Here is a 23986-nt window from a genome sequence, read left to right as displayed (position 1 = left end):
GATAATCTGAGGGACCAACCAAAGTTGTTTTTCCCAATAAATTCCCAGTCCTTTCAGGGAGGCACTTACCGCTGCCCACTCACCTCGGCGCACACTCAGTGTGTCAGATGAATAAATGAATGAACAGCCTCCATACAGAGCCTTGGGAACAGGCAGTCATCTGTATAAGATATTAATTCTCCTCAAAGCCTCAAAAAGTCAATCAGTCAAAACAAATGACCCTTTCAGCCTGAAAAGTACCCACTCAGAGTCCAATTAGGAAAATGGGGTCTGTGTATATGCAAGTGGAGCATTTGCATTTGATTAATCCCATGAATTATCTAACAGCCTCTAGAGAGATTTCTTTTCCCCCCTTAGATGCTTCAGGTCTTTCTTTCAATCTTGTGATTAGTTGTGAGGGTGAAAAAGCACAAATCTCTAAAAGGGTGTAACTGCAAAATTATTAGCACCAACTCATTTTCTAAATTGAAAAAAAAAGGAAGATTCAGTAATTCGGGCAATTGGCTGAAAACTCCTGGGCTGTGAGTTTTAGTCAGTCTTCCACTCATCTCTTTTATTCATGACTAGCCAACTGCTGCCTAAGCTTCTGGGCTGTTTTTCCCCTGGTGGGATTGTGCCCTTGGGTGTTGCCATGGGAAAATGCTAGAATCAGACAGCCCAAGGAGAATTTGTCTTCATGAAGTGAACCCAGTGAGATGAAAACCGCAAAAAACAAGAGAAGAGCAGGACAGACACCTCGTGACGCCTCCCCGGGGACCGCGAGGGGAGGGGACCAGGAGGGCCCAGGGCGGCGGAGCAGTGGCTCCGAGCATGCGCCTGCTGGCCCCCACACCAGCTGTTTGTGGTGCCATCTGTTCCCACCCGGGCTGCTTCCTCTGAATGGCTTTCCCTGAAGCCGCCCGCTCGCCCTGTCGGGCACCATCAGGTCAGCCCAGCGCTCTGCCCACACTGGACCTGCTGCCAGCCACAGCTCCCCCGACCTGGTGTTTCTCACAGGGCTACCAGCTCCCAAGATGACACTGCATCTGTCAGGAAGCCCTGTGACCCACCTACGCAAAGCTGACGAGTGAAGTCAGGCCTGCAGACCCCAGGATGTTCCTGGCTTCCAGCAGGACGTGGCAGAGTGGCGCTCGGCCTTACCCCTAACTGCATGCTTGCCCACTGTGAACTGTCCCAGGTCCTACCATAACTTCACCTGATTGCTCGAGTGCTACCAGCAAGCAGCTGCAAACCCCAGTTCTGTCCTCCTGCAGGGCCTGAGCGAGCCCAGGAGGGCCTGACACAGAGCAGCCTGCTCCTCCAGAGGCAACACCAGACCAGGAAGCAGAACCCAGGGACCAGAGACAGCATGTTGTCGTCAGGGTCTAGGTTCCCAGGTAAGGCCTCCTGATGGCTTCATTTAAAAAATAAAAACAGAAAGCAACCCAACAGCAACAAAGTCAAACGCCCGCAAGGCTGCACAGGCTGCGGGCTCGGGCTGCGGGCTCTGGCTGCGGGCTCTCCATCGAGGCATTCAGGCTGCTGCATAACATTAACCCCAGTTCCCTTCTCCCAGCTTCCGTGGAGCTGACATCACCCCTCCACTCTGCACAGTTCTTGCCATTATCTGGCCTGGGCCTCCCCTCACTGGCCTCCGACTTGAGCAGGCCCAGGGAAGGAGACAATGTGGTCCCCGCCTTCGCACGCAGGCTCCCTGGCCCCGGCCCCTGCCCCTGCGGAACTCCATGCTGGCCCGATTTCCCTCCCGCACCGGCCCTTCCCTCTGCCTCCGCGCGGGGAGACGCACGTCACTGGGGGCCACATTCACAATTGTGTGGCCACCAGGATTAGCTGGATTAGGGGCCGACGCATAAGGACCCCCTGGTGCAGTGAGGAAGTTCCATCACCAGGTCAGCGTGGTGTGAACTATATTCTGTCACCATCACCACTCCTCACAGCCACCAACCGAAAAAGTGGGGGTGGGTGGGAGGTGGCAGAAAAAAATGCTTCCAGAGCAAAAGTGCATGAATCCCTTCTAGCAATGGCCACACCCCCATTATGCATTTTGAAGGATGTGAGCCACTGAAGACTGTCCCCTTTCCAAACAAGAATGTGGCACGACTCTTTCCTTATCTCTAAAGAATTTCATGGGTTTGATAGTGGCCATCCATGGAGAGGTAGGCACAGCTGTCACCAAACACAAGGAAACTTCTATTCCAGCCCTTTGCTAAAACCAGTCAAGAAGTTTGGGAAGAGGGTCCAAGTGCCGGAATCCTACTATGGTCCAGGCAAGCTAACAGCTCCACGATGGTCAATTCCCATTCTTCTGACGGACAAGCGGGGGCTCACCCAGGGGAGATTGTCCTGGTGAGCCTGGAGGAAAACAGTGTGGGCAGGAGTCGTGCAGGGAATGAGGAGGCAGGGGGCAGGCAAGAGGATGGGGCGAAAACCAGAAGCACAAACTCCTAACTCCTTTTAAAAATTCACTGACTGCAAGTTTTCCTCCCAGGAAATCCTTTGGCCCATTCACCTCCCCACACCTCCCATCCTGGCCGCCACTCGTGTGGACCCTGCATGAAGGGGAAACACAATCTGTAGAGAGTGTGTGTGAGTGTGTGCAACGTGTGTGTGTTTTACAGAACAGTCCCTCTTGCACAGAACCGGGCTGTTCCATCAAAGCCGTATCTGTTATATTTCTGTCTTTCTCTTCTGTTTGGCGTATTCACCAACAAGAGAAAAGGAGGTAAGCTTTGGCGGCCCTGACCTGCAGCTGGAACACAATACTTTCGCACAGCCCTGCCGACCCCTGACATAAATTTTACACCGCAGCTGGCATTTACACACTCAGCATTACCATATGTATAGCTGCTCGGTGCTAATTATGCTAATCACCTGTCTAACTCGCTGCTGCGAAAAATGGTTGTATTTAGCAGTCCAGTGCCTACCAATGCAGCTTACTGTGTGGCTGAAATGTACATTCAGGCGGCCCTGAATGGCAAGATTTTTCCACGTTGCTGGCTACATTCAGGCCTCAGAAAAATTTATTCAAGTCAACTGGTTTCGGTCCGCAACAAAAAAGTTACGAGAAAAAAGTGAGTGTGTTCTTGCCCTAACATTCTGGATCTGCTTGCAAGCAAAATGATAAATCAATTGGTGTGGGAAACAAAAAGGGAGAGAGATTTCTTTTGGGAGCCATGTGAAACTGTAGCCTATTTAAAAAAAAAAGGGGGGGGGGAAGGGTCATCCTATTCCCCAAATCTCTAGAAAGAGCAGTTAATAGATATTTAGCCCTAATCCCAATTCTCTCAAATTGCAAGCTTTGTTTGCAATTAAGCAAAGTATTAAACATGTGCAATTTTTTTTCTGGATTATGTGTGAACTGAAATGATGGTGTCACTTTTTAACTTCTTACAATGCTGTATGAACCTTACGAGGAAAACACCAGGTAAGAGGAAAAAGCATGATTTCTTAGGTAGCTAGGGAGAATTCTGGGTTATTTTACCTTTGAGAAAGCTTCTGTTTAAAAAGACACTGTGATATTTATGTCTAATTTGTGAAGTTTTCTGGTTTCCCCAATAAAGGAGCAAAGGAAATAAGGGAATGGGGGTGGGGAAGATGGGAGAATTCAAAAAAGAAGAAGTTGGGGGGGAGGGGGAGACAGTCAAAAAGCTTACATTTTCCTTAATCTCAGAACTCCTGTTTTTATCATCACTGTTTCTTAAAGTAATTTTCTCAGATCACTGCACAGAATGGATTTGCAAAATCAAGATAATATTATTCCAGGTTGTTTCAACAATTCCCTAAATCCAAACTGAAACTCCATTTCCTCCTAACTCACAAGATACCTCCATATTAATTTTTTAAAACCCCTGAAGCTAGTCATTCTAAGGACTGCTTAATAGTCGATTATTTGGGTGTACAGCAAACTTCCAGGCATTCCAATTGCCTAGAAGTGCCCCCAGCTGGGTCACACACAGCCTCCTGGAGGGGCAGCCCAAAGTGCTTAGTTACTGTCTCACCTCCAAAGGACTATCATTAGTGGAATCTTTATTTAAACTGAGAAACTAGGAGCAAACTGGAAGGCCATTTATTTGGCAACAAAATGTGGGCTCCCCTCCAGTGCTACAGAACACCAGCGCAGCTTCGCGATAAATCTGAGGTGTACACACAGAAGGTGTGCTGACTGACCCAGCAGGCTTCCTCAGACACACGAGGGGGCTGTGAAAGATGCTGGCCTCTTCTGGCCTTGCTCCACTCACCTTTCATCTAACTCACAGCGGATGCAAAGGGTGATGCTCACAGTAACTTGAAGATGCCGCTCCCCCCCCCCATTCTGTTCAACATTTTATAAACTTATCTGACCCAATGAAGCAACATTATCCAAGCCACATCTTGCTCTCTTTGGCACGCCAATCCGAGTTACTGCTCTTCGCCAGTCCAAAGTATTAATTCATCTGGGTTTGCGTAGTTCCAAATCTTGACTATGCAGCCAAAAACACAAATGGCAGGACCACTACTGTGCTCGCTGCAGAGCAGAGGGCTTACCCTCCTCACTCCCTCTCAATCGCCCGCTCTTCTTAAATAGGAGATGGACCACCCTGCCTCATGGCACAGAGCAGTGTTTACATTGCATTACTTGACTGTGTAATACATCTGGCATTTTTGGGCAGGATTCCTGAGCTAGGGGCCAGAAGCCCTTAAGCAATGATTTAAGGGGAAAAAAAAATCACGCATATCGACTTAACAAAGCCCACTCCCAGTGTGTTTTGCTTACTTTCACACATGTTTCATCAACAGCTCAAGACTAGCATGGATGATGAATTGGGGAAGTCTATTGTTTTTCATTTTCTCTCATAATAATAATAATAAAGGTCGTGCTGCAGTGTGGAGACTTCCTTCTCACCAGCCCTGCCTCCAAGGCCAGGGGTAACGTGTTGGGACCCACAGGCAGTGTGGACCGTTTGGGCCAACTCACACCTGGGTTTCTGGATTAGCCTCCACATTATAAATTTCTCCAACAACAAACTTGTCGCTCATTAGCAGGTACCTGACTGCCCACCAACGATAGTTCCCTTAACACATGACAGCTGTTTTTCCAGCCATGCTCTAAACCCCCAACGCCACAGAATGGTCTCGGTCTTGAAGGGGCTGAGGACAGGATGCACCTCTCTGTACACACGACTCCTAAAAATCTCCACCACGGGCAAGTCGTTTCTCAGTGGCAGCTGCTTCAGAAGGCTAATGATTTCTGCCAAACCCAAAGATATATGTAGAAAAACTGAGACGTTACAGTGTACTGGGAGGAACAACACCACATCCAATTGAAGAGAGAAAAAAAGACCCTGAGAAGTATGACTATAAAGCACCTAAATGCAGAATTTAGAACGAAGGAATGAGTAATAGAAGCGTTCATGTTTTGATGCCTGATGACATCTGTGAAGTCGAGGAAGGCTCCTCCTGAGGAGATCCAAGGAGCTTCCTGCTCCGAGACTACCGCAAAATCAGCAAAGCTGCCTGCTTTCCGGGACGTCAACCAAGATTTCTCATGTGGATGGCCCGTCTAAATGCTGCGGAGAAGGCCAAAGTCTGGATGTGGAAACCTGTTCTCTTCCATCTTTATCCAAGCTCCAAGTTCCCTTTGGTTCTGGTGGGCATCCCACCCAGGGAGAGCCTGAGGTAGAGCACCTGGGCTGGAATGTCACGGTGCACATTCACTGACCATCTCAGAAACGCTATGGGGCCAATTCCCTCCCATATTTCTTATGGCACATTAAGCACAAGGGACTGAGACTGGTTTCGCAGCCCACGTGTCAATGGATTCTAAAGTTACCTCAAAAGCTCATTAAAATGCCATGCTTCTTCAACAGGGGCAGCACACCTTCTGCTGGTAAGAGCCAGCCCGTACCAATCTGAGAACCCCAAGGAGGCAAATGGCACTAGTGCCTTCCCACAGCTGGTTTGAAATAACACATTTTCTAATGCCCTCCTGCCACTTTGTGACTGACCAGATTTACTACCATTTTAGATTTCACATGAGTAACTGCAGAGATCCACTGGGAGCAAATGATCTGGGCAGTTTACAAATAGGTGGGAAGGAAGAAGGGTGACATGAGCAAAGGTAAGGGAGGAGGGAGGAGGAAGAAGAGGTTCTGGGAGCCAATGAGGAGCAAAGGAGATGCCAGTATTAAATTAGAAGCACACAGGTATGGTGATTACTTAGGGATGTCTCACATGGCTGGAATTCCCTTACTTTTTCCCCCCCAGAATAGTGTCAAAATAATGTATTTCTGCAAAATGGCTTCTATTAGATCTAGTCTCCTTTCAAATAATTGTAAACATTCCATATTTGTTCTAAAAGCCAAAAAACTTTTAAAATCCACCCCTGGCCCCCATCCCATGCCCCAAACACCAGTAGAACAGACCACTCTTCAGGGGCTAAATCTGTGCAGATGGCTGGCAGGGACAAAGTCGGGGGCAGCCATATAAGCAGCCCCTGCCGCTGCATAATTGTGACCCCAATAGGAGCAGGAGGGCAAGCAAGTTACAGCTCAGCCCGAGTGGACAGAGCGCTGGGGGTCACGGGGAGGTCAGCTTTGAAGGAGAAATCCCAATGAAATATAAACATGGCATTGTGGAAACCAGACAAATCTCCCATAGCTTGTCCAGCCAGCGTTAATCTCGCCATCAGCTGTGGCGCGTAATCCAAACAAACCGATCCGGCGGTTCATACATCTGGAAGCTGTCATCTCCTGGAGCCTCCAAGAGGCATTCCGTGTATCTGAAACACCCCATCACCCAGCCTGGCCTCTAAACTTGTCAGAGAGTCAAGAGCAGCAAACAGCAGACAGATATGAAGGACTCACAGGGTCAGCTGCCCTGGGGAGAAGGCACCTGAGGCTATTTGTTATTTTTAAAGCAATTATTGCTGGGCATTAATTTTTCGATCGTTTTTCTCCAGACATGAAAGCTACGCCACAATGGCTTCCACCCGTATGTACGTGTCCACTGTCAGAATCTAATCAACACCTACCTGAAACATACTCTTCATTTTTAGAAGTGCACAGGGGACCAAGAAGCAGAAAGGAGCTGCTGCGTTTTGTTCTTTCTGGCCCTCATGAAATGGCCAAAGCCCAAACTGACAGCCCCAGAAAGCAGAAACTGGCCGATAACCTTGGAAAGGGCAGAAAGAGCAGAGCCCACACGGCTCTTCTGGCCGGCACGCCTCAGCCCCTCACTGTCTCCTTGGCTCCCTGCGTCAGAGCACCTGGGGAGGAGCGGTTTGTGATGGGAACACCTGGAGAACCAGACCACCAAGGAGCCAGTGTGCTCCACGGGCTTCTGAGAGGCGCTGTTACTGCAGTAGGAACAAAATCCGGTGGTGTCTTTTATTACAAAGCCACCTTCATGCTAAAAACCTTCATCCCGCTGTGCTTGAAATGCAATGAGATCTACCTGCAAAATTAAGGAAAAAGGGGGAACAAAGTATTCGAATATAAAGCTTTTCCTTTTTCCTATGGCCTGCCTCCACCCACTCTCTCTCTCAGCTTGTTATTTAGTTTTTCATTTGCTATTTAATGTAGTTCTAAGAAAAATCCAAAATTTAAATCACTAGCATGAAAAAAAAATAAGTTACCTGGGTCAGGAAATGTGGGGATGGGGAGGGAGCATTATCTTAAAGAATAAAACTTCTGCATTTATAGCAGTGCGTCTGCAGCCACAACTCCATCCTAATACAAGCCTTCCACCTGCACAGCGTGAGTCTTCCAATCGGAATCCATTATCTAGCCCAGTGGTTCTCACGTGAGGTGATTTTCCACCCCAGACACACACAAACATTTGACAATGACTAGAAAGGGTTGTCTCAACTGGGAGAGTGCCACTGGCATCCAGCAGGCAGAGTCCAGGGATGCTGTGAAACATCCCGCAGTGCCCAGGACAGCTCCCACGACAGACAATCATCCAGCCAAACTGTCAACGGTGAGAAACCTTGCTCTAGCCTGAAAAGGGTGGGGAAGCTCAATTACCTCCTCTAACTGCCTGAGTTAGAGCCAAGGAGAGCCAGGAACCCTGAAGGCATAATGCTAGCAAGGTATAAACCTGAGGGCACTTAGAAACATCCAACAGGCATTTTTAAAAAAATTTTCATTTCCCTTAAAAAAAAAAAAATCAGTTACACCTTGTGTTCTCCTCCCTTGATGCTGGCCTCCAGAGACGTTAATAAGCAAACATAAGGCAATGTGGACTCATTTCAAGGCTGTTACCCTTTGCAGTAAAGGAGGCCAGGGGCTGGGCAAGCTTGGAGAAGAAAATGAAAAGCTTAAAGAGATATGAACGTTCTGTCACCAGAGAATCATGACAACAAAATCGTGTCTGAGAGAGGGCTGGAGTAGGGGGGATATTAAGTAAGACAGGAGGATAAAAATGCTAAGCAAGCAGGAAAAACCAATAGAGAAATAGGCATGATTAAAAAGAATGTGTTTTCCTTCTGCGCTGGGAAGGGTAAGATCCAGACCCTGGTACGAGGGAGGGTACTCAAGGCCGGGTGTCCTAGGGCAAATCATGAGACAGGCAAAGAATAGCTAAAAGGAAGAGCTGACAGCCCTCCACCCAAACACCAGACACACTGGGAGATCTTGCTGCTATGGGGCTGGACCATCCGAGTCTCATGACTCTCCACCTCAAACCTGATGTCCCAACCAAAAGCAAGCATTGGGGGTTCTCCCAGAGGCCACACCCCTGTCCTCTGAGCCTCTGCCCATGCTGTTCCTTTGACCTGGAATGCCCCATCACCTCCACCTCTCCAGCCCCTGGTCCTGGCTCAGGCACCCTCCCTCGGGGCTCTCCTGGAAGGCATCCCTGCCATCCTGACACTGGCCTGCGTGCTTGCTGGGTATAAGTCCCCTGAGGGCAGGGACTGTGGCCTCCGACCAACATCTCTCTGGAGCTTCTACAGTGCCTGGCACAGGGCAGGCACTGAGAACATGTGCTGAATGAATATGTTTATTTTTAAATAACAATGAATCTCTCCCTGACCTTCCTGCTATGGGTATATGTTTCAGTAACAGCAGATGGCCACAATATCATTCCACATATTCTTTCACCAAACCTCATGACTTCCATTCACAAGGAGGCTAGATTTGACACTTTTTACTTGCAAATATAATCCTAAGACCCAAGCTACACCTAATGTATACTGACAGTTTCTTAAAAGGCAATCATTGTACGAACACTGTAACCACAGAATCAAAGAATTCTTATCACCAATGTCATAAAAAACATGTAAGAGACTCTTCCTTCTCTAGCTTATATTTGTGGCCAATGTATTCAAACTGTCTTTATACAGCCACATTTCCCCAGCATGTTAAACAAAGCATGAAAGTCAAATCAAAGATACAGCTTATCAAGAGGATCCCTTTAATCTGAGGCTAATTTAAAAAATGGTGGGAGGAGGGTAGAGCTCAGTGGTAGAGTGCATGCTTAGCATGCACAAAGTCCTGGGTTCAATCCCCAGCACCTCCATTTAAAAATAAATAAATAAATAAACCGAATCCCCACACCCCCCAAAAAAGGTAACATTATTTTGGCAGATACAAGGATACTTGTGGTAAGTCTATGTATATACATAAAAACAAAAGTAAGTGGAAATACATTATCTATCTATCTATCTAGATAATTGAGTATACATGTTAAGTATACATATCTCCAGTTACCTTTGTGTTTGTGTATGCCATTTTTAAAATCACAGGACAAACAGCATTTTTCCAAACTGTGCCTCAGCATTCCCCCTGAAATCTCTTACACTTTCCTGTCTTACATTGCTTCTTCACTAGGGGAACATGTAACCTCTGTTCATTTGGCTTCCTTAGTGCAGCAAGCACCCTTGTTTATGTCCACACAATCTTTACTCTGCAAACACCATGTGACAGACTTCTTTGCTGATAGTGACAAGGAATTTATTTTAGACACTGAAGTGCAAGATTAACCTAAATTCTGAACTGCTACTCATTTTACAGTCTAGGACAGCAGGGAATTCTTACTCTTAAAAGCAAATGCTTACACTGTTTACTGTTGACATGGTCACCGAGCTCACTATATCATGAATGAGACCTCCTCGGTGTTACCTCTGTTTTGAATTTGATTAAAATTACAAAATGGTAATGGGCTTACTTACATTTATGAAGCTGCTGCTTCTTCTACAAGGGAAGAATCTAGCATGCGATGGATGAATGAATGACCAATCAAGGTCAAGGCTATAGGAGACCAGGCTGACTTAAGTCATCAGTAGGCAGAGTGGACATGGGGACAGAGAGCATCTGCAGTTTCTCATTTGTAAAATGGGATGATAAATTCAAGTCTATATGGAAAACATTACATAAGCTATGAGGTTATAAAAATAAAGATAATAATAGATAGCTACTTTCTTGAGTTTAAGGCACTTGACAATATATAATAAATGTTAACAGTAGTTGCTTAACAAATAATAGTATTTGGCCAAAGAACCAGGGAGCCACACTGAAACTGCTAAAACTGAATGAGAAGGAAAATGGTTCGGAGGCCCAAAGTAAACAAAACGAGTCTCATCTCAGGTGTGTCCCTCCCTAACACCCTGTCACAAGCTGGAGACCCAGTGACACTGCTACTAAGCATGTTTCTCCTTCCAGGATTTGAAATGAGCTGTGTAATGCAGAAACATAGTTACTTCTGGAAATATAAATTACATTACGCCTCTTTCAACTTGTTAAAGGTTTACTGGAAAGTCTTGCTCAAAACAACAAAAAATTATCTTTCATCATCAACACCCAACAAATTTGCTGGCCCACGTGGTAGGAAGGGAACATTCAGACAGAGCTGGGAGCCCCCTGTGCTCACCCCTTGGTCTGTCCCAGAACCTGCGTAGCTCCCCACAGTCGAGCCAATCACATCATTTCCAAACTGCAGCCCCGCTGCCCAGGGCCCATCTGAGATAGTGTACCCCACTCCCGCCTCACCAGGGGCCTCCCCCTGCCAGCTGTCCACTCAGCTTGGGCCTCTGTTTGACCCCCTTTCCCAGGTCCTGTCTAGAACGTCCTCCTTCCTCCGCTCTCTCTAGGTTGCCCTAATTTCCATTTCCACCTCCATGGAAGTTTTCTTTCTTTCTTTTTTTTTTCCCTCCATTTAACTTTCACGGCCCACTTCAACTGTGAGCTCAAATTCAGTGCACGTCCATTCAACCCTAGAAATTTTAAGTGCATAAATTTGTGCACAGGGAGTGTCTCACATACTTCAGTGTCCCTTACAGTCCCTAGCACAGTGCTAGGCCTTTACAGATGCTCAGTAAACTTGTTGCTAGGACATCATAGGTGCTTAATAAAACGCCTTCTTTTATCTACCAATGACACTGAAGCGCTGAGTTGAGGTAAACTGCCCCATGGCTTCAATCCAAAGAACACTTCTGTATTAATTACCAAGCTACTTAAGGCAAGAATGTTTTGGGGGTCTTAATTATACGGACTATTATTTTAATTGTCACTTCTCAACTAAAGACTCCACCATATGCTTGCAAAACACTGAAGGCTGAATCTTCACAAACAAGGCAAGATTAACAAAATATTCTCCAAGGATAGTTCTCCAACAGCATTCTGAAAGGGATCAATTATGCAATTATGCCTGTAACTCTAAGGCTTCCAAATTTTGTCTTTGGTAGCCTTCACTACGAATGCCTCAGATATTCTGGTTTGAAATATCTACGTTATTACCACAATCCTTCCCTCCCATCTCATTGTAAGAGATCCCCAAGGCAGTATTTAGGGGTTAAAATGTTTTCAAACAGCAAGACTGATACTTTACAAAAAGAAAGAAAGGAAAAATAAATAAATAAATAAAACAAAATAAAAAACCAAAAACAACCCCCCCCCCAAAAAAACCCCTGTATCACCAAAAGAATGTAAAATGTTTCCGTCTGGGGTGGCGGGGGTAATCTATTTTAAATTTACAACCGCTTTAAAAAAGAAAGGCTTCAAGAACCCCCCAAATTGAGGAATGTGGATAAAAGACCGGCAAAACCCCTTGGAGAGCGCCTGCGCCCCCCCCCTCCAAACCCGCGTTCTTAAAACACATTTATTCTTTCAGCCAGCAAAACGCAGCCTTCCCCCAGAATAATTCCATTTAAAAAGCCCCCACCCGCGAGGAAACATTAATCTACTTTGCAAACATGCGTTCCAGTCTGTGCTTTACTGTTTTTTTTTTCAACTCCTTCCCCCCAGCCCCCCTTTTTTGTACCTTGAGACAAATGTTTTTTTCCCCCAGAGTTGAAAGCTGTCCAAAAACAGGACCACACACGCTGCCGCCTCCGCAGGCCCGCGCAGCGCCCGCCCCCCGCCCTCCACGCTGCGGCCGCGGCCGCCGGGGGCGCGCGCACTCCCTCCAGGCGGAGGGGTGGCCTCTCTCAGCATCTCCCCCCTCCTTTCTCTTTGGACGCGGTGGGTGGGGGTGGGGGAGGGAAGGAAGCCGAGGACCAGAGCCAGCAGCGGAGAGGCCTTCCTCTGGCCGCGTCTCGGGGCGCGGCGGCGGCGAGCGGCGGCGGCGGCAGGCCCCGGGGCCCCCGGCCGCGCCGAGTGGTCCGTCCCGCGGAGGGGCCCCCGCGCCCCCGCCGGCCCGCCCTCGCCACTCTCTCCCACAACACCTCGCAAAGCGCAGCGCCCCGAGTAGATTACAGCGCGGCCTTTGTCGGGAGGGCCTGGCTCCTGGCCAGGCGCCCAAACAATAAACAATTCCCCCTGGTGCGGGCAGGGGGTTTTCGCTCGCCACAGAAAGGCTCTAGGTGTATGCCGGCAAATATCTTTATCAATTGGAAGGAAGGGAAGGGAAGGGGGCCTGGGGTGTGGGACGAGAGGGCGCCACGGCAGGCGCTGGGTCTCTTACCTTCCACCCACAGCTCCTCCACGTTGGTCTCGAGATTAGCTGCCTTTAATCCCACAGCGAAGGCCCCAAATATGAGGAGACCCACAACCAAGAACTTGCCGCAGTTTTTTTGAATGTAACAACCCAGTTTAAATAAGAGTCTCTGAAACTTCGCTCTCAGCCACAGCGGCGCTTTCCGGCCAGTAGCTTTCCCCTGAGGATGAAGCAGAAGGGAGGAGTGAGCGCCGGGGAGTCGCGGCCCGCGCGCCCACGCCCGCTTGCGCGCACCCGCTCGCGAATCCCGCGACAGCCGTGGGGGGATGCCCTCCGGGCGGGAACTCAGGCCGGCCCGAGGGAACGCGAGCGGAGTAGGGTGGAGGGGAGGTTGGTCATAAATCACAGTCAGGCTGTTGTGTGGGGCTGCACCTCGGCCACATCAGGGGCGCTTCCACGCGCCGCCTGCGTAGCATCCCCAAGTGTGACTTGGGGGGTTGGGAGGAGGGGCTGCAAGAACAAGGGGAAGCCGAGGGAAAGAGAAGAGACATTACTCATCACAGGCAATATTCACAGCGGACCTGGGAAGAGGAGGGGCTTCGTAATCCCTGCGATGGAGCACAACATTTAAGAACCAGCAAACCACGGCTCCCTTCCCCGCAAGTCCTACCCCATCCTTCACCCTTCTCGGGGTGCTGCTGCGGGGACGGAGACTGGAGGACGAGGGAGCTTTGTAAACAATGTATGACGGGCTCCCCCATCCTGACCCCCTGCCCGGCGTGGTAGTAAGTGGTGATCCACGTGGTGAGCGCGGGCGCCGGACGGGGCTCACTCGCGACGCATTTCCATAGCGTTGGGAGACGCTGTGTGAGCTGAATTAGGAAGTGGGGCAGCCATCTGCAACTTACAATATTTGTGATCGGAAGAGGGCAGCCACATGGATCTTTCCCTCCTTTCCCTTCCCTTCTGGTTAAACGTAAAAAGCAGCCGAGTGCACAGGGGAAGGGCCCAGGCCGACGCAGGCGGGGGTCCTGGCTAGGCGCTGGCAGCTCCCGGTGGCGGCGTTTCCCCGGCGCTGGCCACGGCCCCGGCGGGCCCCCGTCTGGGTGCTCGCCTTCCCCGGATTCCACACATTTCAGTGAGCCTCGTAAACACAATGAACACGGCCGCTCGGCCGACCCGCACCGCGGATTTAAGGTGGCAATTTGTTTACTACTTTCCCTTTCCCCCAGGCTCGAGAATAAGGAGCTCAAAAACTGGAAAAGAAGAAGGAAGATGCCCTCTTCCGCGGATAATTTTTAAGAAAGCAGAGATTTCAGGCTCAACAAAAGCAAAACCGGCTGCCAAAAAAGGAAACCACCTTTATTTTGGCTCCCTCCCCCCCCTCCTCTCTCCGCCTCTCTCCACTCCGCCTCCCCCTCCAAGATGTTAAGAAATGTGGCAGTATTACAGGGGTAGAGGCTGCAAATAGGGATAGGGGCGCGGGAGGAGGGGGCTCTGGGGCAGGGAGCACGGAGCAGTGCCGCGCTGTGGAGGCCCTCGAGGTGGTCCACTGTGGACCGCTTTCCAGTGCTCCGGAAAAGGCACGCCAGGGAGGGCGCGTGTACACACACACACACACACACACACACCACCCCCTGCGGACCTCAGACAGCCCTTTCCTCCCAGGACCGGAGGGAGGGTTTGAATTTTTCAATCCCCACTTGTCTGCTTCTTTTCCTGGAGAGGTGTGTGTATGTGTATATGTGTGTGTGTGTGTGTGTGTGTGTGTGTGTGTGTGTGTGTGTGTGTGTGTGTGTGTGTGTGTCTCGGGGACGATCCCAAAGAGGAAGAGGAGGGAAGAGAGAGTGGGAGGAGAGGAAAGAGTCTGAAATGCACCTTGGAAATCTGCTCCAGAGCGAAGGCGGCGTCGCAATAGCTGGGCCGGTGCAGATAGTCCCGGTCCGGCGCGGCGGTGCGGCGCAGCCCCCCGGTCCGTCTGCGTCTCCCGCCGCCGGCCGGCCGGCCCCGGGCCCCGCTGCAGCTGCCTCCGCCACCGCGGTCCTGAGGCTCGGCGGCGTTACCAGCCGAGGCCATGTTGCCGCCGCCGCCGCGGGAACCGAGGCTTCCCGGGCGGCCCGGCGCGTTGCTGCCGCCTCTGTGGGCTCCCGGCGCGCCCGGGCGCTCGGCTCGCGAGGACGCTGCTGGCCGCCGGCTGTTCGGACTGGGGCTCTGGTTGACAGACCTGCTGCTGCTGCTGCTGCTGCTGCTGCTGCTGCTGCTGCTGCTGCTGCTGCTGCTGCCGCCGCCGCCGCCGCTGCTCACACGGCGGGCGCTGCTGCCGCTGCGGCCGCGGCCGCTGCCGGGGAGTCAGACCCTGCGCCTTCCATTGCCACATTGCGCGGGGGTCCCGAGGTCTCTGCGGCCGCCGCTGCCCACATCCAGTTCTCCGGAGGGCGAGAGCCGGCGCGCGGAGCCAGCCTGTCCTTCGGGCGCTCGCGCGGCTCTCCTGGCTGTCCTCAACTCCCCCTACCCGCCCCCCACCCCGCGCCGCGACCCCTTCACTGCAGAAAGCGCCAGCAAATCCTCGCCGCTCCTGCCGGCCTCGCTGGCTCCCTCGGAGCCTCCCGGGTCGCCCGAGCGGCCGCGGAGGGTAAGCGCAGAGCCGCCGCCGCGGGGTCCGTGGGCGCCCGGTGGGTCTCAGCGCTGCCGGGCCGGGGCAGCCGCCGCCGCTGCTCCCGCGGCGGCTGCTGCTGGCGGTGGCGGCTCCTGAAGCTGCTGCTCGGGCTGCTCGGGCTGCTCGGGCTCTGGCTGCTGGGTTCGCGGTGGCTGCTCGGTCCCGGACTCTGCTTTCTTGTGCTCCTCGCCGACCCGCTGGACCATTCTGCCCCCGTGCAGCGCGCCTCTCTCGCTCCCGGGACCTGGGGACTCCGCTGTGTGTGTGTGCAGCGGGCAGCGGCCGCAGCAGCTCCTTGATTCAATAGATGAGATGGAAGAAGAAAAAAAAGAACTCTCTCCATTTGGAGAAAGAGGAGGAGGAGGGGAGGGGGTGGAGGGGGAAAGAGCGAGCGAAAGAGAAAAAGGCTGGAGCTCCCGCCCCCGGGGCTGTCAGATGGCTTGGGTTTCTGCAACGCGATTGGCTCGCGGAGGGCAGAAATTACTCAGCAAACATGACTATTATTAGCTGCTTAGCAACAGCTCACCAAAGTAGAGAGACCACCCAGGTAGGCAACCCCAGTGTGTGCATCCCAGGCTTCGGGGGGAGCCTCCGAGAGCGCCAACCTTCTCGCATGCAATACTTCCATTAAGGAATGCCCCCCCCCTTTCTTCGTTACTCCTTTTCTTTTCAACAGTGTCTTCTTTTTGTAAGACGCCTTTTGCGCGCGGGCACACACACACATATTATACACACACACTCACACACAAGACACCCACGAGCATTTGCCTCGCGATAGACACGGGGGAAAATGTAATATTTTTTTAAGCGCTTAAACAATTTCTGAAATTCCTCAAAGAAAACCCTTTCAGAGGCACCTTGGACTCAAGCTGCAGCAAATACTGGGAGGTCCGGCTTGAATTCCCAGGCCTGCACCAATAATGACAGGGTGGTGGATAGTGCGCCAGTGTGTGCCAGATTTTTTTTTCCCTTCTCTTTTCTTTTATAACCAAAGAGAAGACTTAGGCTCTCGCAGGGAACAACGCCTCGCATTAAGATAAACAAAATGGAAAGTTAAAGAGGAAAGTAGGGACGTTGGGAAAAGCCACCCCTTCTTAAAATCTGCCCCCCTCCCTCTCAAAACCTCAGGGCAACACAGTCCTGGTTTGAAGTAGTCGGTGTTTTATAAACGTGGAATCCAGACACGGAAGCAGTCTCGTGGATGTAGAGGGGTTTTTATTTGAATCTTTAATGTGACATAAGGATAAATAACAGTCTTTAGCAAGCCAAAGAAACAGAACTGTTTTCTTTAAAAAGAAAGATTTTCCTATTTGGGGTTCATTTGAACTCCCCTCTTTTTAAGTAACCAAAAGCCCCTGTTTATTTAAAACCTGTTTTAAACGCCCCCCCATGGTACGCATCCTGTTATATTTAATAATAGCGTGACATAAAGGAGAATAAAGGCTTTGATGTTGGACTCATTTGAAACAAATTGTGCGCCGATTGCGAGGACTCGTCTGGACACTGCAGCCAGTGTCATCGAGACGTCCCGGGGATTCTCTTCCCGTTGGGGAAGAAAACACGCGACTCTGAGGTGGATCCTAGGGTCAGAGACAAATTAAAACTATCTACACAGATTCAATTTCTATTTAAAAATAATTTTTGGAGAGTAACTGTTTTTCTTACTTTTGCGGGTTAAGTTCCTCCCTGAGATAGGGACCAGACCCAGAAACCCTTGATTCTGTCTCATTTTGGTATTTGTGGGTTTTTTTTTTTCTTTTTAAAAAACGGGGTTGAACTGCCGAGAGACTCACGGCAGCAAGAAGCCGACTGAAGCCGTGAAATGGGGGCAGTGTGGCTTTAAGATGCACACGGTGTGTGTTCATTGAAAAAAAAAGAAGAAAGAAAGGAAAGGAAAGGAAAGGAAAGAAAGAAACCCAGATGGAGGGAAAGGGGGAGGAGCGGGGAGAAGGCGGAGCCCACGCGACCACGTGACTCAGGGCCCGGCCGGCGCGCGCTCGGCGGCCGGGACGCCTATTACGCGCGCGTCTGAGGGTGCGCCCGCTCTCGCGCGCGCCCGGGCTCCGGGACTCCCCACGCCCGCGCAGCCCCGGTCAAGCAGGTAGGGAAGTCGGTGCGCTCGGCTCGCGCCAGGCGGGCTCCGCGTCTCCAGCGCTGGGTCCCGGGAGCCCAGGCGAGGCGCGCGCCCCGCCGGCGCGGACGGACGTGCCGGACGCGCCGTAGTACATTCCTGAAGGCGGTCCGGCCCCCTTACGTTGCCCAATGCCTGCGCGGCCTCCCCGCGGCCGGCCAATCGCAGAGCGCACGGATCCCTTCCCATTCAGCGGCCCCGGCCCGAAAGGGACTGCAGCGGGGCGCGCCGGCCACCCGGGCGGGGCGCGCCGGCCACCCGGGCAGCCCACGCGGCTCCCGCGGGGGGCCTGTCCGCCAGCCCTCCCCGCCGTCTTACTTCCTCTTCGGCGGTTTCTCCCTCTCTCTTTTCTCTCTCCCCTTTTCTCTCCCCTTTTTTCATCCCTTTCTTCTCCCTACGCAGCCTCACCACCTTCCCTCTAGCTTTTTCTCCTTCCTGGTTTCACTTGAGAGGCCCTGCCCCCTCAATCCCAAATCTGCAAAACGTGTGCGGTACCCCGGGCAGGGTGGAGTGTCCTGTAGAATAAAGAGACAAAGAGAGTAAAAATGTCTGGGGGGTGTCCACGAGATCAGGAGGAGGACCAGAGTACCCGGCCAGCGCGGAAATTCAAAACTCCAGACTCCAAAGGAGCACGTGATTTTGTGCGCCGCTCTGGGAAGGGCTGCGAAAATCCAGAAGGCAAGACAAGCACCGTACAATTAAAATGATACATTAATAAATAATGTCTCAGGACCATTGGGCTCGATATGTAGCAAGCTTAATCTTTGAGCAATGTCTTGATCTTTATTTTGTCTGATAAATAGCTTAAAGAGGGAAACGTGATACATTATTCTGGATTTTCTTACTGAATGGTTCTGCAGACTTTTCAAGTCTAATCATTTTGTGCTTGCCGCCGGAAATTAGTTTTTAAAGACTTGGGGATGGTACCCCCTAGTTTTACACGCCAGTCTTTTTATGTTTGAGGCGTGCTGTGTGGCAAAGGCAACCATGTAGCTCTAGACAGGGTGCTGTGTTTTGTCTCTTCAATTTCTTTACAACGTTTTAGACCAAAATATTAGTTTTTCCTCCCAACCTTTTATTTATAGCAACTTCAGTACAGCTACTTAGATTAAGGAATTCTAAAATGAAATTATAGGCTATGTACACATAATGGTCCCCTATTAGTCTCCACATGCAGCTGCATATCCTCTCGTTCTGGCTGCTGCTAACATGTGCACCATTTCAATGGCAAAGCCTCTTCCACTCGGGCTCATTTCCCTGGGTTTGACTTAATTCCTAAACGTTTTGAACATTGATCTCTGGGGTTTTCAGCTCCCTGAGCCCCCTCACCCGCTGTTTGATAGGTTAACTTTTCAGCATCTCAGACAATGGTCCCGGCCTGTAAATTCTACCCATCGGTTCCAGGACGCAGTCCCCAGCCTGGGCTCTAACAAGCGCTATCTTAATCTCCCCACCCCCACCCCCACCCGCCGCTTCCCCTGTGGTCTGCTTTTTTCATACACAGAGATGAATTACTTTGAGGATCTAATTGGCCTTGTTTCTGTAACGTTTTAAGAAAGGGAAGAGGAGCCAGTGTAAAAGCCTGCTCGACTTGGGTGGTCAGGGCTGAGGCTGCCCCCAATTTGCCTCATTGCTGATGCCTGTGAGTTCCACATTCCCAGCGATAACGTTGTTCCTAATCAATCTGCCCTTATTTACATTTGTAAGCATTGTCGGCTTTAATATGCATGCCCTGTGCAGGGGACTGCTGTGCCACACCGGGTGTGTTAACTTCAGCTAATCACAAGGATTCTCCAGACCTGAGATGAGGCTGATAGGAGGAGCCAGGCCTGCAAAGGTGTCTGCTGGGAAAACTCCCTTGAGTGGCCTTTCTGCAGCATGGCTCCCCTTGTGAGAGTTACAAACAAGTGAGAGCTTGGTGCCTTTCCAACCAGCAGGAGTTGCTGGCCCTCTTTGTTGAGTGTCCCATTTCCCCTTTCCAAGTAAAGTCCATCTCAACACATCAGTTGTTGGCATTTGGGTCTCCCCATCATGATCCAAGACTTCATTGTCGTCTGTAGTTTTCAAAACAGATTCCTTAAACTCTTAAACTATGACCCCCTCATATCTTCTCTCTTCTCTGCTCCAATATTCAAACAGCCATGGCCATGCCACACACATCTCAAAAGTGACATCTGATGACACTGAAATAAAACATCCACCCTTTGTGTTTGGACATTCCAATGATAAGCAACTGTGGGAGCTGCACTTGGTGGAATAATGAGAAAGCACGATGAGACTTGACTTTTCACTGGTTTCTCAAATCCAACTATATGGGTCTTTAAAACCTAATGTAATTTAGCTATTTTTGGCAGAGTTTAAATGAATGAAGGAGTAAACATATTCTAGTAATCTGACCCTTGGGCCATATCATCATTTTGTTTACTGAGTTTAATACTTTTCTTCACAAATGCAGAGATTTGCAAACATTACATTAAGTCCCACAGGTATTCCTGTTGAAAGGATGCTATGGGGAGAGGAATTGGGGATTTGATGTAATATTCTGTTTCCGGAAGGAGAGCCCAGGGTACAGAATGTGACTGATGGGCCAGAGCCTGAGTAGTTTAAAGCAGGTACCTTGGATAAGAGTTGACTTGACTTGATTCAAGCCATTTCTTGGCTCCCTAAGAATTCCTTATTATTTTCTCATTGGCAGCTTTTGTATTTGCTTAAAGGTGATGGTAAAAAATGAGTCTAAAAGGGGGAGAAAAAAAAAAAAACCAATTCAGCAGCCACAGAATGTAAACCCCTTAAGCATGACTCCCCTCCCCTTCTCCCTTCCACCTTCTGTTTCCTCCCCTATCCCCCCTCCCCAGGACTGGAGGAAAGGGAACAGCTCTAGCCAACTTGTCAAAATAATGCTGCTAATTACCCCTGATCTCCTTTAATGGGAAGCTGCTCCCAATTCTACAAAAGAGTAAATGAGGGGTCTACAGCACAAACCCGGGAGCACTGGCATTTTCTGAGCTTATAGTGAGCTTGCTAGGAGGTGAGGGTGGCAGAGGAAAGATGTCCTGAGAAGGTCCCCCAAATCGCCACATTTATCACTTCAGGTTCACATACTAGTTTGAACAAGGGAATAAGACTTTAGGCAGTGCCAAAGCTATTGGTATTCCCTTGCTGGGAATGTCACCAACTGCAGAGAAAATGTTCAGAGTCTACAATGAACTTGAAAGAAAACAACATTGACCCTTATCTTGATTTCCTCCCTTGTCTATATATCTTCTTAGCCACATTACTTTACTCTAATTGATAGAGATGTCTTCTGGAAAGACCCAGCCTTTGAACATTTTCTCCTCCATCTCTCTCGTCGTCTGTCTCCCCATCTAATATATCCATATCAAGCTTTGCTTTTGGCAGAAGGCACACCATTCATTTCAGTGATCTCTGCCATCATGTCTTGCATGAAAAAGAAGCTGAGCAACATGATCTCTTTGACCCACTGCTGGAGCAACAAATTTATTAGAGATATAGGCATGAGAAATGAAAGGGAAGTAAAACAATTCCAGCTTATTGTGTGTCTTTCTTTCATACTGCTAATCCGGTTTACACATCACGCCTACACGTCTCAATAGGGCTTTATACACTGTGGCAGAGGCGGGAGAAAATAAAAGGTGTGTGTGTGTGTGTGAGACAGAGAGAGAGAGAGAGGACGAGAGGAGGAGGATAAAACAGGGAAGACAGATATTTTAATCCATATTGATTTGCCTCATCAGTTTTTCTAGCTGTGGAAAGTTGAAGATAATTTGTAAAAAAAAAAAAAAAAAGAAAGAAAAAGCCTTTTTTTCCCACAAAATAATTCCAAATGGTGCTAACTCCTATTCAAATAGTTTGTTACTTTATGACTAGATTATAACCAGAAATTAGATACACTTCGCAGTGGGTTTGAAATGAAGCTAATATCCCAAATTGAGAATGGGCCCATTGGTGTCCACCTTGAATCAACATTTTCATATAAAATGATCTTGGACTCAAAGGCATTTTACAGCCTTGTGGAAGGAAGCTGGATGACAACTGGAACACACACAAACTCACAATTGAAAGCCCTTGTTTTACAACATGGGGACACAATGCACCTGAGGCAACAATTTATCCTGAGGTACCACCCAGAAATAATAAGTTACAGTAACAAAGGATGACACCAAAAAGCATTGTCTTTCTTTGTGGAGGCAGTTAATTGCATGTTGAACGACTGGAGCCACACACACACACACACACACACAATGCTGAAAAAGGACTATTGTAGAAGTTCAAGACCTCAGTTATCTAATTATCAAATATTTATAGCCACCCATAGTGGGTCTTTATTATTTAGATCTAGTTCTTTTTTCTATTTCCTCTCCCTAGGGAGGAAGGAAGGATAAAAAGAGAAGAATATGGTCTTCTCTCCCAGGTCTAGAAAGATAGAGGTCTCTGGGTGTCTTCCATAGACCACAATCCATATGGTTCTTCTTAGATGATGGAAGTTGAGATCTGAAAACTTTGGACTTATGGCCCATCCACAAAATAGGAGTCATCTGTAATATGAACTTAAAAACGTGGAAACACAGTACATGTCACCCCTGAGGTCCTGAGGTCTTGTGGCCCCAGTGTTGGCACCGGGTCTAAAGGGGGTTGGATCGGTCTGGCCCACCTGAGGACTCCGCTCAGGCCACACTCAGCCCTCTCAGCACTGGGCTAGCCGCCCACCTCTTTAATGGTTAGCAGGCACCAAGATGCCCAATGCCGTGGGTGCAAGAGTCAACACATACCTCTCTTCCACCCGTGGCCCCTTCCTGAACTCAGAAAAGCCCCTCTGGCCCTTCTTCCCACCAACCGCGGCGGCGAGACGGATGCTTGCGCTCCAGGTTTGGGTAAGGTACTTCTCTCCTGGCCCTGGGGGTCCCACTCAGTCAGGCGTCCAGGTGTGGGTTCTAGCGCGTGCGCCCAGCCCGGACCTCCCCGAGCTCCCCGGAGACGAGAGAGCTCGCCCCGGTGCGCGCGCGCTCTCGGCCGGCGCCCTCCCCCCGGCGCTGTCACTCTCCGCACCAGACCTCCGGCCCCAGCCCTGCCTCCGCTGGCAGTCAGTAGCCACCACCAGGCTGATGAGCGGAAGCCAAGGTGGCGACCCTTTCAAGCGTGAAAATGGGATCCCAGGCGACCCCCTCCGTGAGAATTCCCCTCGGAGCCGTTCCCCGGCCGGGCCCGCCGCAGCCAGCCCCCTCCCCGACCCCGCGGGGCCGGCCTCGGGGGGCGGGGGCGCCGAGCGTGCGAGCGAGCGAGCGAGCGAGTCTGGAGACGAGGGCCGGCGCCCCCCGCGCCCCGCCGTCGCAGCCCACCCAGCCCCGCGGCCCCTGCGCGCCGCCGGCCCCGCCCGGCCGGCCGGCCCTGCGGCCGCGGAGCGGGGCGCCGCGGCTCCGCACCCGCGCGTCCCCGGGGCGCACGCCGCGCGAGGGCGAGGTGGCGGCGGCGGCCGCGCCGGCTGCACTCACCATAGCCGGCCGTCAAGCCCTGCCCGGAGCGCGGGTGCCGATAGCGCGGACGCTGCGCTTGGGTTTCACATCAATTCCTTTTTCCCCCGTGCCCCCCTTTCCTGGTCCTCTGCTCCTCCGTCTTCTCTCCGTCTTCCCTCGTCTCCCCCTAGCCTGGTCGCCGCGGGTCTCTTTGTCTTCCCTGTCGTCGTCTTTTTCTTCGTCTTCGTCTTCTCCTCCTCCTCCTCCGTCTTTACAAAAGGAACGGAAAGTGTAAAAACCCCGGCGCGCTGGGCCGCCGGAGGCTTTCGGCGGAGTGCAGCGCGGACTCACAATTACAAGCCTGTTTCTATTAAGCAGTTCCATGGCCCTCGGCGTGGGTGGTCTGCCGCGCCATAGGCAGGACCTGTCAGGGTCACGTGACAGATCCGAAAACTTTACCCCTTTACAATAAACTCAAGGAAAGCAAAGTAAACTCGAGGAACGTGCTATCAGCACAGCCCTCCTGGGTAAACAGGCGCTCCCCTCCCCGCCTTCCTGGGAGGCGCCCCGCCGAGCGAGCTCCGGCGAGCCCCCGCCGCCCCTCCCCGCCCCCCGCGGCCCTGTCTGCGGGGGGCCGCTGGGCGGGGGGGGGGCTCCCCGCACCACCTCGCCTTCCCCAGCTAGCGCTCTCCCACCCTGCACACGTTATTTGCTGACCTTCAGCCACTTGCCCGAGCCCCCCGGGGGCGGGGTGGTGCTGGGGGAGCAGGGAAGCTTATTTTCAGGGGCCCCAGCACTCCGAGAAACGCGGGGTGCCCAGGGCGCTGCACAACGCCACCTTTCCTGCCCTCGGTCCTCAGAGCCCTTTCCTGCTCG

The 23986-nt window shown here is 51.0% G+C and overlaps 1 protein-coding gene across 5 annotated transcripts in view; it reads right to left on the bottom strand.

Moving 5' to 3' along the window:
* Window positions 1-23286, bottom strand: part of PTCH1 (patched 1) — a 68873-nt gene extending 45587 nt beyond the window's left edge. For 2 of the 5 annotated variants that reach the window (XM_074363049.1, XM_045504593.2), the window contains exons 1-2: window positions 14731-14940; window positions 12880-13072 (exon numbers count right to left, since the gene is read on the bottom strand). In XM_074363049.1, the coding sequence (XP_074219150.1) occupies window positions 12880-13072; window positions 14731-14928 (391 nt within the window). In that variant the 5' untranslated portion in view covers window positions 14929-14940. Of the gene's footprint in view, window positions 1-12237; window positions 12304-12879; window positions 13073-13760; window positions 14067-14730; window positions 14941-23149 lie in introns of those variants that run through there. The other 3 variants (XM_074363051.1, XM_074363052.1, XM_074363053.1) reach the window with 3 other exon arrangements.
* Window positions 23287-23986: the final 700 nt, after the last annotated feature.

The sequence above is a fragment of the Camelus bactrianus genome, chromosome 4 (genome assembly GCF_048773025.1).
Source record: "Camelus bactrianus isolate YW-2024 breed Bactrian camel chromosome 4, ASM4877302v1, whole genome shotgun sequence".
Classification (NCBI taxonomy): domain Eukaryota; kingdom Metazoa; phylum Chordata; class Mammalia; order Artiodactyla; family Camelidae; genus Camelus; species Camelus bactrianus.
This window is presented reverse-complemented; position numbering and strand designations above follow the sequence as displayed.